Source organism: Manis pentadactyla, chromosome 11 (genome assembly GCF_030020395.1).
Source record: "Manis pentadactyla isolate mManPen7 chromosome 11, mManPen7.hap1, whole genome shotgun sequence".
Lineage (NCBI taxonomy): Eukaryota > Metazoa > Chordata > Mammalia > Pholidota > Manidae > Manis > Manis pentadactyla.
In genome coordinates, this window is record NC_080029.1 from 90,320,030 (window position 1) to 90,337,452 (window position 17,423).

General features: G+C 46.5%; 1 protein-coding gene and 1 long non-coding RNA gene across 2 annotated transcripts; both read right to left on the reverse strand.

The window, feature by feature from the left end:
• Positions 1-2,777: 2,777 nt before the first annotated feature.
• RHOV (ras homolog family member V) lies at positions 2,778-4,868 on the reverse strand. Its single transcript, XM_036923824.2, has 3 exons — positions 4,561-4,868; positions 4,341-4,399; positions 2,778-4,149 (listed from the first exon to the last, which is right to left on the reverse strand). Exons 1-3 carry the CDS (start codon positions 4,766-4,768, stop codon positions 3,706-3,708), a joined length of 711 nt encoding a protein of 236 aa, XP_036779719.1. The 5' UTR covers positions 4,769-4,868; the 3' UTR covers positions 2,778-3,705.
• A 3,386-nt stretch (positions 4,869-8,254) lies between these two features.
• Positions 8,255-17,395, reverse strand: LOC130679566 (uncharacterized). Its single transcript, XR_008992571.1, has 3 exons — positions 16,933-17,395; positions 9,740-10,339; positions 8,255-8,411 (listed from the first exon to the last, which is right to left on the reverse strand). It is a non-coding gene; the product is annotated as an uncharacterized LOC130679566 (long non-coding RNA).
• Between the last annotated feature and the right edge of the window lie 28 nt (positions 17,396-17,423).

The window sequence follows — 17,423 nt, forward strand, 5'->3', positions numbered from 1 at the left end:
GCGGAATAGTATTCCATTGTATATATGTACCAATCTTCTTTATATATTCATCAGTGTAGTCTCATTTATAATAGGGGAAAAAAGTTAAAACAAAACAAACAACGGGCCCCCAAATGGGGATCTACTTGAAGAAGTTATGGTCAGAGTGAAACAGTAAGTAAACATACACATCTGGTTACAGCCTCCAGTCAGAGTTTATAACATGAAAAAGCACTTCGAATTTTAAATGAAAAACAAAACAAAATTGTATAAAAATCATGATAAAAAATATCTGGTAAATTTTTTATTTTCTAGTTCTTTGGATTTTCTATTTTTTGTATGAGTATTTATTATGGAAAAAACAAACTTTAAAAAATCAACTAAGGGTTGGTTACACAGACATTAAAAAAACAATTTATAACAATAAAGACATATGTAAGAATATATAAGAAACATACCATTTTATCCAGTTAATATAATCAATATTCCTTTAAATTTAGATTCAAGAGTGGAGAAAGCACGAACAAAGAGGCACAGGAAAGAGAGATAAAGAGATAAAAACAGAAAAGTAGAGAGAGACCATATTACACAGAGAGACAGAAGCAGCGTGAGCCAGTGGGTTTGGAAGCAGAGGTAAATCCCGCTTGTCCTGCGCAGGCTTGGGCCCATCGCCTCTGAGGATATTTCCAGCAAACTATTGCTTAGGCCTCTCTCTAGGCTTCGGAAACACAAAACCTGGAGCTGAACTTTATCCTCAGGGTCCCCTCCATGGCTCACTGGTAGGCTTTTATCTTATGTGCTTAAGAACCAGCAGCAAACACTGCCTGAGCCCGGCCCTGTGGGAACAGTATGCTGAATGTGCTGAATGGAATTTTCTATTCAGCTGGGGAGATGCAGCCTGAGTGAGTGACCAAATTCAGATTGCTCTCAAGGGTTCAGAGAGCAGTGTGCACACTAATACAGGTAAGAGATGCTTCCTGGAGAAGGGAAGTATTGGAAATAGAGAAGAAATAGCCTCTGGGGAGTAGGGGGAGGGAGTACTTTCCAAACTAGAGGATTTGGCAAAAGTGAGGAGATGGATGGAGTCAGAAGTCAAGAAATAATTGGGGATCAGAGAGTGGGGATCACTAGGACAAGCTGGCCTGGTTCAGGTTGGTGTTCAATTTCTGAAGGCCCAGAGTGCTGAAATGAGCTGAGAGTTCACTGACCCAGTGAGAGCTAGAAAGAGTCTGCGTTGGGGAGATGCCCGAGGGAAGGCATCACTGGAGGGACTGGAGTGGGGACGGGGGTGGCAGGGCCGTCAGGGTGAGGCTGACGGAGGTGCTGACCAGGCGCAGTGACCCAGCAGGAGAGGAGACATTGTGACATAGATGTGCTGGTACCAGCACAGTTTGGGAAGAAGGTGGAGGTGGGGGTGCCCAGACATCACCTGATTAGTCTTCTTTCCCCTACCATGGCACCTCTAAGGCGCCTTGAAGAAGTTTCAACACCTCTACTCCAGAGTTCCTGAGTCTTTCATTTTGCAAGTAAGGAAACTAAAGCACAGAGGAGGGATAAGATTTGCCTGAGGTCATGGTTGGTGTCAGAGTCTGAACTTGAACCCAGTGTCTGCCCCAGAAGGGAGTGTGTCGGGCTGGGCTGAGGTACAGGGGGTAGACTTGGGATGTGAGAGCCCTCTGGACCTGGCTGCAACAGTGCAGCTCAGTACCTCTACCTGAGGGGGCGAGGGGACTAAGGGAGATGAGGCTGGAGATCTGGGGATGGGCTCTCATGGGGCAAGAGCCAGTCTTAGCTAAAACCCAACTTGGGGATTATGTGAGGTTTCACTTCGTTAGGATTTCTGTCCCTTAGCCATGTTCTTTCCCACACACAAGCAGAGCTTAACTTCCTGTACAGGGAGCTGGGCTGGGACAGGCTAAGTGCTCACTTGCCTGGCAGGTGTCCCAGGTGTGCCTTAGAAATACCTCTCCATAGGAATAACACCCGAGTACTCAACTCTGGAGTTTGCAAAGTGCTCTTACTGCTACTTGGTGATATTTTCAACTTTTTTCTTTGGGCCTCACTTTCCTTATGGGTAAAATAAAGTGGCTCCCCCTCAAGTTGCCCTTCAAAGTTCCTTCCAGATCCAGTTTCAAGGAGTGTTCTTTAGATCTCTGCTCCTCCAAGCCCTCACCCAATGAACTCTCACTCCCACAGGATTTCTAGGACCAAACATCTATTTAAATTGTTGGCAACCAGCACCTTGACCTTCCCTAGTCATATGTGGGTTTTGAGTGCCAAGACTGAAACCTGGGTCCAATTAACCCAAGTTCAAGAAGTTTGGCTAGTGGCTGAGGATGAGGCTGTATGGGGCCCCTTTGTGCTCAGGCTCTGAGCCAGGGGGCCCCCCAACCTGAAACCTTGGACCCTGTGGTCAGCTGGAAGGAGCAGAAGAGGAGGGGTAGAAGGCTCAGGATTGCCCCAGAGCCCCAGTGCTGAGAGCAGTGCTCTAGAAAGTCTGGGGGGAGGGGCACCACTCACCAGGTGAGGTCATGGGAAAGGAGCTCTGGCGATGACACCTGGGGAAACCCGTTTCCAAGCTGCTTCCCACGCTAGCTCTCCTGAGAACCAGCTAAGCCCCAAGTGGGGAGCCCCACACCTGCCTCCCCAGTCCAGTTCCCATCACTGTCCTGTCTAGTCCAGCCACCACCTTTCAACCTAGCCTCAGTCCCTAGCCTGCCTATCCATGCTGTTGGGCATTAAGGAGGGACAGGAGAGTGATGGGATGGCCACTCCAGGAAATGACGCAGAGACAGCAGTTTCAGAAACTTAAGGCTTTATTTGCAGACTCTGCACTGCCCTGCCTACTAGGCTGTGGCCTTGGAAAAAGTTGTGACGCCCCCCACCCCTCAGCCCCTTCTTCCTTCAGGTTCTAGTTTGCAGCTCCTGCCCCTCCTCCCGCTGGGCTTTGCCTCTCACTTCCTGCCCCACTCCTGGCCCAGCCAGTTTGGGCAGTGCCTAGGGAGCCCTGAGACCCAGTTCTTCCCAGGCACCAGCCCCGCCCTCCCTGGCCTTGGGGGTTGAGGGCAGCCCAGGTGTCAGCCTGGCTTCTCAGCTGCCCCACTCCTCTGCTTTCCTCGTCCTTGCTCTTCCTCCTTCCAGGCCTAGCCCTCTGATCTGCCTCCTCCTTCTTAGCTTGCCTCTAGTCCCAAAACTCTAAGGCCTCACTTTCTGCTCCCTCTTAATCTCTCACTGTCCTGTCTTACCCAGTCCATCCCATACTTCTTTCCAAATCGGAGCTGGACACCTTATAGGCCTCCAAGATGCTCCATTGTTCCTGGATCTCTTTCTTAGCCCTGTGCCGAGGAGGGGGTTGGGACCACCACAAGGGGTCCTAATTCAGCCAGGCTGACCTAAGGGCCTATTATAATAAACTGGGAATTGGATCCCAAACTGCTTGGAGGTGGTTGACACTGTTAGGACTATCCCATAAAATCAAAGTGCTAGAATTTCTCTGTGAGCCTTGAACACAGAAATCCAAGTCAGAACCTTCCCTCTTCTAGGCCCTAGGCTCACCTGGCATGTAAGACTGGGCAGTCAGAGACCCACGTCCTCACAGTGTTCAGAAGGGAACGGTCCCACAGGGTGGCCTGGCCCTGCCAGTAGCCCCTTCTAAGGCCCCGCCATACCCCAGGTTGCAGTAGTCTGTGGCTTTATGCCTGCTACTCCCTGCACTGGCATTGCCATTCAAACAAAGCAGAAGAACTTCTTCCAGCGGCAGCGGGAAAGGGTACGCACACCTTTGGCATTCAGTTTCTTCTCCAGCCGGGCTTTGTGCTCGATGGCACTGAGAATGGCCGAGTCAAACACCTCCTTCAAGTTCTTCTGGGTCAGGGCAGAGCACTCGAGGTAGCAGCAGGCCCGGATCTTCTCTGCCAGACCCTGAGCCTGGGGTTGGGGCACGGGGCCCTCCCGACCCCCCTGGTCCAGCTGAATCAGTACATTGACATCATCCCTCAAGTCGGCCTGGGTGCCCACTAGCAGCACAGGCGCCTGGGGGTTGTGAGTGCGGATCTCTGGCAGCCATTTCTCTGTGATGTTTTGGAAGGAGCTGGGCTGCACCACGCTGAAGCAGGCCAGGAAGACATCAGTATCCGGGTAGCAGAGGGAGCGAAGGCGGTCAAAGTCTTCCTGGAATGGGAAGGCCAGGTCATTAGTGGGGCCGTTCACAGGGGGCAGGAATCCGATTGTCACCTGAGGCTGGAAGCCTGAGACTCATAACCAAGGGCCCAAGGCTTTCTTCATTCCTGATGGATCCAGGTCCTCCCAGCCTCCAGCCCACCTTCCCCCAAGACCAGTAGAGGCCGCTCCCAGATTCTCACCTGTCCTGCCGTGTCCCAGAGCTCAATGCGCACCGGGGCTCCATCCACCAAGACTTGCACTGTGTAGGGTAGGGGGGAAGCCGGGGTTAGGAAGAGCCGTTAGGGCCCCACCAGCGCCACCTCGGAGCCCACGCCCCCCTCCGTCCTACCGGGGGGCCTCCGCACCCGTCGTACACAACCCCATCTCCAGCCACGCGGCCGCCCGGGCCGCTGGGCGTACCAGAGAAGGTGTCCAGTGCTGTCGGCCGGTAGCGCGCGGGGTACCCATTGCAGGTATAGCTGACGATGAGGCTGCTCTTGCCCACGGCGCCGTCGCCCACCAGCACGCACTTGATTCCCAGCTCCGGGGACGCGCTGCCCCGTCGCGGGGGAGGAGTCGGGGCCCGGAGAGGAGACGACTCGGCCTCGCTCAATTCTCGCGGGGGCATGGCCCGCTCCGGGGACAGTCCGGGACCAGGCGCCGCTGTGCTCGGTGAAGCAGGTTCTGCGGCTGCCTCTGAGTCAGCGGGCCTGGCGCGCAGGCCAGCCGGCCGCTACACGTGGGTATATATGGAGACCCCGCCCACCTCATCTACATATCCCCAGCAGCCCCCTGACCCCGCCCACTCCCCTGGCCACCTCCGGGATCTCCCTCTGCAGCGCATCCCACCACGCCTAAAGATCTCTTAACATCGGAGTAAGAGTGCCTGCCTAGCCGAAAACACGCTCAGAGAAGCACACAGGTACAAGGACAAAGAATCACCAAAATGAGGCAGATATAAGTATCTTGGCAGAGAAAGAAATCGAGGATTTATTGTTAGGAGGTTCTGTTGCATGTTCAAATTAAAACAGAAAAACTAGACATATGTTGTATGAGTATATAAAAGCCTGGAAAATAATTTTGTTAATTAAAAAATGGTTTTTTAAAGTATACATATCATGAAGAGGCAGAAGGTAACTCAAGAGTGAGCAGCACAGGCAGGAATGTTTGGTACTCCCCTCCGTGGAAGAGCTTCCTTTAAACTGGGGCCTTTAACACCTTCACTCTGCTCTGCTTAAAGGAGCTCAGAGTGCTGGAGAAGCTAGCTGGGGAAGACCTTCAAGGACAATTCTCCATTTGAATATAATTCACCAAGTCTCTAATATTGTCTTCATCAGCATGGTCAAAAGCACATAGTAATTAACTATTTGCTGGTGTGCTCTGGGCCACCCACTGTTCTTGCCCCAGAAGGAGTTTACAGAGGAGACAAGATATCTCGGGTAGTTCTAGGAAGGTCACCAAGAGAGCCAGGGAAGAGTAGGTAATTTCATCTTTTTGTTGCAGCCACACCAAGTGACGCCAGGCCTGAATTCTTTTACTGACCTCCAAGGAGATCTTTCATCTCAGTCTATACAAAGATCATTGAAAATACTTCTGTTCAAGAGTTGTTGCAGGGAGTGTTGGAAGAGGGAGAGAGCAGTGAGTATTAAAGGAAAGAGATAATCCTATTCTCAAGTAGTTGGTAGTATAAAAATCTGTAAATCCACATCTCTACATCTCTTGGAAAGTCTCAGGACCCCAATTTTTTTTGTTTCCCTCTCTCTCTGCCTCCCTCCTTCCTTCTTCTTCCCTTCCCTTCTTTCTTGTCAAAAGTTGAATAAATAGCTAGTAAGTTGCTGATTTAACCATTAAAATCTTGTCTGTGGAGAAACAGTAGGATCTCCAGTACTCGGTTCTACACCCCAATGTATTCCCTGCATCTGAATGTCTGGGGATGCTAATCACACCTCGATGATAGCCTTAAAGACTTTTCAGACACATCTACATAAGTTTATTCATCTAGCAAGTGAAAGAGGTCCTGAAGTATTGTCTTGCCGTTATATCCCCCAGAAGGCCCAAAAGCTGTTCTTTTTGCTCTCCTAGAAAGACCTGTCCCAATATTCCTAGTTCTTCAGCTCATTAGCCGTGTGACTCCTGAGAAGTCCCTCGAGACATCTCAGCACTGTAAAATGACAGGTGAAGCATGTTTATTGATAAAAGCCCTGTGATGCTAGCAATCTGATTCAGGGAATCTAGGAAGGCTACCCCATCCCAGGTGCCTGGGACAAAGTAACTTCACACACATTCAGGCTCTTCTTCCCAGTGCTCTTGTCCTTTTGCCCAAGTTTTAGTAATAGTATTATTATGGCTGTAAATTTTAGGGTAATCCTGTTTAATCCTTTCTGCAGGCAGGAAGGGTCATAAACAATACACAAATGTGGGGAGGTGTCTGGTGGGCATGGGTAAAAGCCCAAACTTGCCCTGCAACTGGTCGTTTTTGCAGGCCCCATGGGTGGGAACACGTTCTTGACCTAGGGCCCCCTGTCTGAGCTGGTTTAGGGACAGTCTTGTCAGCAAGAGGGGTTGGGAGGAGACAACCTGGGGAGCTGGTGAGTCACCTATTTCTCAGCTAAGGATTTGCAATTCTGGCTGCTACTGCTGGGAAAGTCCCCTCCTAAGGGTGGGTTGAGTCTAATCCTGCCCACCTGACAGACTATCCCAACTTCCAGGCTGACACATATTTGCTAAGATTAAAACTTGGCCCTGACATTCTTCTTGGAGAAATGATTGCTTCGAGGACCCGGGCAGGAAATATAGAAGATGAGCCTGGAGCATTCTGTAGTACAAAAAGTAAGGAAATGCTAAACAAACAAACAAAACAACAGGAAGATGGAAGTACATCAAATGGACACAGCTGCCAAGTTAGTGAGCTTCCAATGGCCAAATCTGGAACAATTTTGAGCAACAAAATAAAGAAATATTGGATTATAACCCAAAATATAAAATAAATATCCACAAATGTATTCTGATATAAATAAATGACTGAATACACTAAATAAGTAGGGGATAACAGACAAATCTCCCATTAGAGAATTACAAATGATGTATGCTGATACTCCACCCTCAAGAAGGAGTGTAAACCCCCATTCCTTAAATGTGCCTTGTGCATAGTGACTTCCTTCCAAAGAGGACAGTATATGAAAAAGATGGGGGAATAAAGAAAGTAACTTTAAGGTGGAGAATTCTGACAAACATTCCTTCAACCAGGTGATCAAGATTAAGATCAACATCAATTAATCAAACTGATAGTCTGTACCTTTGATATGATGTGATGAGAATGGCATTTTACTTCTGTGGTCTTCCTCCCAAGAACCCCAGTCTAATGAGAAAAACATCAAAAAAGTTCCAACCAGAAGACATTCTACAAAATGCCTGCCCAGTACTCCTCAAAACTGTCAAGGTCATTAAAAGCACAAAAGTCTGAAAAACTGCCACAGTCAAGAGAAGGTTAAGGAGACAGAATGACTAAAAGTAATGTCATGTCCTGGACTGGATCTTGTAACAGAAAGAGCATATTAGGCAAAAACTAAGGAATTCTGAATAAAATGTGAACTTTAGTTAATAGCGTATTAATGCCAATTCATGAATTGTGACAACCATATAGTAAGATGTTTATAATAGGGGAATCTGGGTGTAAGGTATATGGAAATTCTCAGTGCTATCATCTCAATATTTCTGTAAATCTAAACTGTTCTAAAATGAAGTTTATTAAAATAAAATACTAAGACATGGCCCTGACATTGACTCATGGCAGTGATAACATTTTGTTTCCAGAATGTCCAATACAGTTGTATAGGGCCTTAACTTGTAGAAGTGCATTAGCTTGCCCTGTTTTTTTGGAACCTGAGTGAGATTGCTGGGGTGGAGTTTCGGGGTGGGGGTTAGTACACAGGGACCCAGACGAGTTACGGTACTTGCCCCAAGATTGAAGAAACTAGTAAGCACCGTCCCAGAACCAGCAGTCCACAGGTTCACCCTCAGGGGTGGTCAAATTCTTAGGCACTCTGTTAATCCCTTATTTTATTTTAAATTACTGCAGACATTGGGATACCTACAGTAAAGGGAGTTAACAAAACAATACCAGTTGTGAGGAGGAATTTACTCAAAGATTTCAGTGCAAAGGCTGTGAGTGAAATGCACCTCATGCGGTCTTTCTTTCCTCACTGCAGTGCCCCCAGATCAGGCTTGCTGTTCAGTCCAAGCCCAGAGGCCCAGATGAGCAGGTCAGAAAGCTTGGAAACAAAAAAGGATGCAAGAAAAAGAATTTTATATTTAACCCTTAATTTCTTTGTCAATCATACCTCAATAAAGCCAGTAAAAAAACACCACTTATTTACCAACACACTAATGATAATAATGATACAATAATTATACTGCACACTTTCCAAGCTTTCCAGTTAATTGGGTTACCAGAGGTTTTTCTCTACTGGGTGTACTGGTGTCCTGGGAGGGAGTTGGTGGCAAACTCAGTGGCCTGAGCAGAGTTGCCCTCTCAGTGCCCCTCTGGAAATGGATCTTTCTTGCTAGCCAGCCGTCTGGTCCCCACAGTCCCAACATCCCCCATCTCATCCCAAGGCTCAGTTCACCTCCTGGGCTTCTGTCCTGTCCTGCCCCCTACCCCATACTTGGCTTCAGCCTCTGCTGCTGCCTTTTTCTCCACCTCCTCTCCATCCCCCTGATGCCAACTGCTTCTGCCCTCTTCAAACCTTTCTCTCCTGCCTGGAGCTTGCACTCAAGCTCTGGCCAGTATTTTTTAAATGCCCTGCAGGAGTAGCCACCTAGTTCGTCTAAAGGACTCTCCTTTCATCAGCTGTGCTGCCCTCCTAACTTCCTGATTTCTGACAATGGTAGCACAATTCTCTCAAGCTAACTGGAAGGAGTTGGAGCTGAAAAGTCTCCGAACCTTGTAATGCACTTGGACTTCTTCCTTTCCTCCCTCCTGTCAGCCCTTTGACACCTTTGACTCCCCTCTTTCTTTTGGCATATTTTGCCGATAATCATCTCCATACCTGCCTCCCTGTCTTCATTGTGTTCATTTCTAATGCACCCAAGATTCCTAAGTCAACAAATCTACTCTGTCACAGTCCTACAGTGAATCTGTTAGCTGCTAAACAGAGCGTCAGAGTCTCTGGCAGGCATTCCTCATTCTCCAATTAGAGAACACTCCCAAGATGGGATCAACAGCCACCGAATATGATTAAGAGAATTTTCAATGGCATGGGAAAATATTAAAAGATAGTGTGAAATGATACAGAATATATAAACAGTTTGAGTCGAAGGATTTTAAAAAATGTGCAGTTAGAATGAAAGACAGTCCTACATGAAGGACATATACCAAAATGTGGTACATCATAACCTCTAGGTAGGAAGCTTCTTTTGCCTGATATGTAATGAGCGATAAGCACATTAACTCATCATCATGTTGCTTATTAGCATTTTCTCCTTTTTCTACAAGGAACATGTTGCTTTTGCACAGAAAAAAGTTACTGAAATTTTAAAAATGTCATTATTGTATATTCAGAAAAAAAGAGGAAAGGCACTAACATGTCAACAAGGTTACCTCTGAAGGGCAGGATTATGAATAGTTTGTTTCCATTCGTTTACTCATTCCAGGAGGTTCTTTGCAAACTCACTCTGGGCCAGCACTGAGAGCTCAGTGGGGAAGATGGAGTTCTTCTGCTCCTCACCCTTGTCTACCTTACTTAACCACCCTTTCTCTGAACTCATTGTCTGTTTCACTAATGTTGAAAACACTTCATGTTTCCTGCGTGCACATATCATGCTTCAGGCGGCTACTGGCCAGCGAAGATCCTTTACAGCTCTGGCTGATAGAGCCTCAGCCCAGTGGCGTCCTGCGCGGTAGGAGCTCATTAACCATTTGTGGAATGAACAGATGAATAGTGAGGCATGGTGCCAAATGGTGAAAAGACTGGTGGGCAGCCCCACCTTCCCTGATGCCACAAGCACTTGTCCAAAAGGCCAAGCCCAGGTCCAGACAAATCCTTAGTTGCTTTTCCCAAACGACTGGCTCAACTGGCCCAAAGCCTCCTCTTAAATGGAAATTGGGGCCCCATCCCATTGAGGTCCACTCTGGCTCGGGTTCATCTGACAGCAGCATCCCGTGATGATGGTCATGATGATGATGAAGAATATCAGCAACCTTAAAAAAGGAGGACCCAATAAACAAGCATTCAATTAATAATCAAATCACTCCATGAATAAAGCTGCTATAAACATTCATGTACAAATCTTCGTGTGTGGATATGTTTTCTTTCTCTTGGGTAAATACCCAGATGGGGAATTTCTGGTTCATACAGTAAAGGCATGCTAAGTGGCTATTAATAATTGCATCATTTTATATTCTCACCAGCAATGAGTTCCATCCCCTTCACAAACCTCACAACACTAAGTATTGGTGGTCTTTTAAAACATTTTGTATTTTATTGTTGTTGTGTTGTTGCTATTGTTTTTAAGACAAAAATCTCATTTTTAAAAGCTTGAAAACAGTTCCTGCAAGAGGCTGTGTAGGTGAGTATCTAGGCAAGTTTAATTCAGAGATATGCAATATGAAGTAGTATGTGTGTGTAAATGTATATAACATGTCAAGTCATGTGTTAATTCAGCAGGCACTTCCTAAGTACTGACAGTGTGTCAGGTCTTATGATCTAAAAGGCTGGAGGCAGGATGAGAGCTGGTTGTTAGATTTTATTGGGTTTCACATTAATCAGAGAAGGCTTCCTGGCTGAGGCATCTTTTGAAATGTATCCTAGACTAAGGGATAGGGATAGATAAGCATAGCAACCGACTCTGAGGCAGTGCCCTGACAATCATTATTCTCTTGGCACTGTCCCCAAATGTCACTAAATGGACTGTGACAAGGGTTCGTCTTTCGGAGAATCACAGAATATTAGAGATGGTCTTCTACCCTCACAGTTTACAGCTGAGGAAAGGAGAGGAGCTCAGAGGGACTAGGTGACTTGTCCAACAGCATCTGGCCAAGTTAGGTTCCATATCCTGAAAAGAAGGGGGACCCGGAGAGCCAACACAGAGGGAGGTGGTAGGAAGAGCACAGGGAAGCCTGGGAGACTCTCCTGAGAGAGGCGGTGCTGGTAGGGAGCATGGGCCCCATACTCCCTAAGACCCCCGTGCTCCTTCAAAGAAGGTAATAACATTATACTGACTACTAGAACTTTTCATCTTAGGACCAAATAGTCAGAAAGGACGTCACTTATAGCATGTGTGAATATTGATGTCTAAATAAAACTATTGCCTCACTCTTAACTGTTGCTTTGGAATCTGAATATCAAAGCGGTTAGATACCCTCCCTTATCCACTGAAAAAAATATGTGAACAAGCTCTACTTTAACAGTTGGAAATGTTACATTATCCATTTTATTTTTCAATGTTTCCAATCTTATTGTAGTGTATGTTACAATTGAAAGTTTTTATTGATACCCTACTCTAATTATTTGTACTTAGTATATATATATATATATATAGAGAGAGAGAGAGAGAACATTATGTTTTATTTCTTTTTACTATAAGCTCTAAGTCTTAATACTGTTTCATTTTGAATCAAGTTATCGTTACAATTACTATTCAACTGCTCAAAACACAGATATATTACATATTTTGATAAAAATAATTACACATAAAAAGTTAAATTTTATTATTTGGTGCCCTGTGCCTCTTGGGAGAGACTGTCATATCCCTAATGACACATGAACCCCAGTTTGAGGACTGCAGATCTGATGCTTTCATTTCATTTTCCAGTTAGACAAGTGAAAAAAGTCTTATTCTCTCCCACCCAGTGGTTTATCTGGGACCACTGGGCCTACAATCCTAGAAGGTCATGGGGTAGAAAGAGGGAAGGCTGGCTCAATACATGCCTTGGGCAGGGCTCTGACATTCACTCAGTAAGAGAAAGGATGACAGTAACTGGAGTAGAAAAAGCTTTTTGAGAACTGAGGTAATTCAGGTAGGTTTGGAAACATCTGGAAGGGTAGTACATAAGAAGAGATTGACAACTTCTTGTAAAGGGTCATGAAGAGGAGCTTTGAGTGGGCAGAGACCCTTCCTTCCTTCAACATATTTTAACAGGAGCCAGCAATGTGCTAGGCCCTGACCCTGGAGGGGGTATGCAAGAGACCTGTCCTTGCCCCCAGGGTCCAGGGAGGGAGAAAGAGGGAGGAGGAGGAGGAAAGGGAGGGAAAGGGAGAGAGATGGGGAGCAGAGAGTAGAAAGAGGGGTTGGGGAGAGAGAGAGAGAGAGAGAAGTTACCCAGGCAGCTGTAATGCAGGGTGATCATCATGTGGGTGATCAGCACAGGGGACTGGGGGAGCACCCAGGAGGGTCCCTGATCCTGGAAAGGGGAAGAGTGTCAGGGAAGCCTTCCCAGAGGTGCACACCCCAAGACCAAATACTCAACTGTCTGGGTGGTGCTTTCTGGGAACGCCCTTAGATCAACACACTGGGACAGTAACAGATAAGTACAGACAGACTGGATGGAGTTTAACTGGGTTCCTTAATAAGTTTTGTAGCTCTATTTAAAAATTGTATACCTATATTATGACGGTTAAAATAAAAGTTAAATTTAAATACAAATTCCTAAATCTCCCATGCAGAAGAATTCCAAATGATGTATACTTCATCCTCAAGGAAGCATCAACCCCCATTCCCTAAGTGCAGGCTATGTGTAGTGCTTTCCTTCCAAAGAAGACAGTATGGTGGGGAAAGAGTAACTTTACAGTGGAGAAACCTGACACTTTCTCAGTCAGACGATCAAGATCACCATCAACAGTGATAAGTCATGTGGATGGTATGTACCCTTGACAGGATGTGAGGAGAATGGTATTTCACCTCCCCAAAACCCATAGCCCCAGTCTAATCATGAAAAAAGATATCAAATTCCAGTAGGAGAGCATCCTACAAAATGCCTGCCCAGTACTCCTCAAAACTGCCAGGGTCATCAAAAACACAGAAAGTCCAAAAAACTGCCATAGTCAAGAAGTGCCTGAGGAGTCACCACGACCTAGTGTAAGGTGATATCCTGGATGGATCCTAGAACCAGAAGAAGATATTTGGTAAAAACTAAGGAAATCTTCCATCAACAGATGGATGGATAAAGAAGATGTGGTACATATACACAATGGAACATTATTCAGCTGTAAAAAGAAAAGAAATCCTACCATTTGCAATAATATGGATGGAGCTAGAGGGTATTATGCTCGGTGAAATAAGCCAGGCGGAGAAAGACAAACACCGTATGATTTAACTTATTTGTGGAGTATAAAAACAAAGCAAAACAGAAGGAACAAAATAGCATTAGACTCACAGACACTGAGAAGTGACTAGTGGTTACCAAGGGGGACGGAGGAGGACTGTTGAACCACTGTAATGTACATTTCATTAAAAAAAGTTCTATGTAGTATCTCATGGAATTAACATCCAACTGATTCATATACTTCTAAATAAATATATTTTTTTCATATCACAAAATCTACACAAGCTTATCATAGGAAAAATAGGCTAGAAACTGCTATTTTACTCTATGTCATTCAAAATGTAAAATGAGATGTTTATTTTTATGACTCACTTTTCACTTAACATTATACATCTTTCCACATTGTTAAATGGCATGACTTTAAATACAATTTGCAACATCATTTCATTGTCTATATAATACTTATTTCATCATTCTCTTATAATGAGCATTAAGATGATTTCTCATTTTTTGCTATTATGATGAAATCTGTGAATACAGTATTCAGTTTATAGGATGTTCTCAATAAAAATGTTATGGAATGAATGAAACAAAAAAACTAAGGAAATCTGAATAAAGTGTAGACTTCAGTTCACAATAGTGTATGAATATTGGTTCATTTGTTTTAACAAATGTACCATACTAATTGTAAGATGTTCATAATGAGGGAAACTAGATCTGAGGTATATGGAAACTGTCTTTTCACTTGTGTACATCTAAAACTGTTCTAAAAAAGAAAGTCTACTTAAAAAAAATTACTCTTTGGTCAATTAATCAATTAAATCACTCCTTTTGGTCTAGGTCTTCATTCAGTCAACAGTTACTACTAATAGTTAATTTGTATTAAGCATTTTCTTGATATGGGCACAGTGCTGAGTGATTTGCATAATATCCTACAACACAGTGCTATAATGTAGACTTTCTCATTTTTACAAATTTAGAAAGCAGAGCATAAGAAAGCTCATTCATGCAATTGTTTAATAAATATTTATTAGTGAATTAGTGACTGCCCCACCACTCTGGGTCTCTTCAAGTAAGTGTCCTGCAGGGGCCTCATGTGCAGCTGTCCGGATTGAGCTCAAGCATGTGACCTCCACTCCACCCCCCCCACCCCCCACCCCCGCCCCAGCTCTTCCTCCTGCTGGACAATGGTGACACTGTACCATCTGCAGGGGCTCCCCAGGAGTCATCCTGCACTCTTCCTGCACTCCCCACATCTAACTTGATGCTAAGTCCAGTGGGTCCTTCCTCAGAAATGTCTCCCCATTCTGCTGTCTTTCCAGGTTGGGCACTAACTGCTTATCCTGTTCTGCCTCAGGTCTCATCCTCTCTGATGTGGACTCCACCCAAGCCACCACCCAAGCCCAAAACCACATCAGATGATCTCATCCCCAACCAAAGCCTTCTGATGGGCCATTCAACAGCTTTCACAGTCTGGTCACAGCTGGTTCCATGTCCTTCACTGCCCTGCTCCCTACTGCTTACTGCTTCAACTTTTCCCCCAAACTTCACACTGCTTGCAGGCCTTTGTTCTTGGTTTTCTTGAGGCTGCTTAATGCCTTCCTGTGGAAATCATACATGCACTTCAAGACTTGGCTCAAATTCACCTGCTTTCATACACTACTCCTCTCTCTTCCTGGACCAGCAGTCAGCTCAGCGCAACCACTACATGGATTCTGAGGTGTAGGAGCTGGCTGGCGGATCTGTATCTCCATCTGTGAGTTCCCTGAGGTGCTTCTGAGTTCCTGTGCTTAGGAATATTTGGGTTATTCCCCACAATCAGCCACATTTACAGTTTATTGAGCACATGCTCTATATTGAACATTATCCTATAGCAACGAGCTTTCACCCAGATCACTTCATTTACTCTTCAGCACAGACTATTGTGTAAATATCATTATATCTACTTCTGTAGAGGAGGAAACTGAAGCTAAGAACATTAAATGTGCACAGTATCACAGCTAGTGAGTGATTGGGCCCAGATAAGAAGGCTGATCTCTGGCTCTGGCTCCAAAGTCCAGCCTAAGGATTGAAGAATGAGAATGTACAGGACTACTGCTGTAATCAACTCAAAAAGATGGATGTACCACATCTGTAGCGAGTGAGACCAGTACCTCCCAGAGTGCTGTGGAACACAAGAGAAAGGCTTTGGGGACAGTTAGGAGTGACTGGAAGGACTCTGTCCCTCAGATGCCCCTCCTGTGCTGACTGGGCTCCATGAAGGGAAGACACTGTCCCTGCATAGCCCAGGCCTAAGGAATCAACTGTGCACCCTTCCCTCAGCTTGCCCTGAGAGTGTGAACAGTGTGGGGGTGAACTCTTCAGCATCCGCTTGGATCTGAATATTGCCTCCTGCTTCAGCATTTCTTGGCTACATAACCTTGGGCAAATGGCTCCATCATTCTGAATTTCAGTTTCTGCTTTTGTAATGTGGGGGAAAGAGCAGTGCTCTTTGCTCCTACTATTTCACAGCATTAGTAGGAGGGTAAAAGGAAATAACAGTGAATATTAGGAATTTAGTGTGGTGCTTGGCACATCGTTGGTGCTCAGTATATGTACCTTTTATGATTATTTGACCTTTGGCTAGACTTACTTGTGTTGCCTTAATGCAGGTGGCAGGTGATCTGGGGTGGAGCACAGAGCAGGGCAGCTCCAGGACTGGGATCACTTTTCCCACGGCAGGAACCTCCTGCTTTCCCGCCCACCTTTGGCACCTTCCCTCCTTCGACCTAGCCTGCGGGGCAGCGCCCCTGCTGGAAGAGTGGCGTCGCCACAGCTGATTTCAGGCGGGAGAAGTGAGACCCGGGCGTGACGGGAAGGTGTTTGTACTGCGTAACCTGTCTCCCCGACTGCGTAACCTGTCTCCCCGTCCGGGGACAGGGCCACTCAGGTTCAGAGGGCCCTCGGTGGGGGCTTAGGAGGGTTCAGTGCTCTGCGCCTGGTACGAACGTTTGGAAAGAGTAGTTTAAGCACACAGTGCACAGTGCAACCCAGGATGCTTTTGCGAGTAAAGGAGGAGCTCTTAGTCATTACCTTCGGGCTACCCTTTAAAGCCGGGACCGCGGTGACCATGGCCAAGAGCCTACCACTTTAGCAAGGTACAGTCCACGGGCCCTAGAAAGGAACAGACTTCTAATCGGTGGGAAAGAGAAAACCTCAGTCGCACTCGAACCCTCGAATTTCCGCAGCTTAAGACTCCCCAGCCGCCTCCAACTTCACTTGTCCCTGGTTCCTGCCTGGCTTTGCAGGTATTTGTTCCCCGCTCCTCAGTGCTTCCAGAGAGCTGTGGCCACGTCCCTGGGAAAGCTGCCATTTGTCCGTGTTGTTCTCTGCCGTATCCCCAGAGCCTGGAACGCTGCCTGGCAGAATGTGCACTCAGATGGAACGAGTAAACTTCTGAACAAATCCATCACTCTACTAGCATTAATGACCTATTTACTGGCCCATCGCCCCTGCTGTATTATGACCTTCAAGGACGGTACTGTACTTACCTGTGACCCCTGCTTCTAACCCAAAGCCTGGCAGAGTACATGCTCAATACCGTTTTGTGGAATGAGTGAATGGAAGCTGCCAGGCCCCCTTCTGCCGCTCCTTCCGACTCCCCCTACACCGAAGAGCCACTGTGGAACAGGTTAGGTAGAACATAGCTTCCCGCACGCATAGGGCCACCTGCTCTGCCACTTCCCGGAAAGTGGTGGCGCTTGAATGCGGCAGAAGCCAGGACTGTTGCCTGTGCCCTGTGAAAGTAGTACCAAGACACAGATAAGACTGAGGAACGGGAGGCTCTCCTGGGGACCTAGGGCAGCGGGCTGTTTAGAGAGGTGAGTGAGGCCGCTGGACAGGCAGGCTACGTCGTCCATCTGAAGGAGAAAAACTTGGGTTTGCCTCCGAAGCTGCGGCTGGACGGCGCTGGGAGGGTCGGCAAGGGGCTAAAAAAGCCGGGATTGCCTCCTAGTGCCAAAGCCTGGAGCTGCAGCAGGGG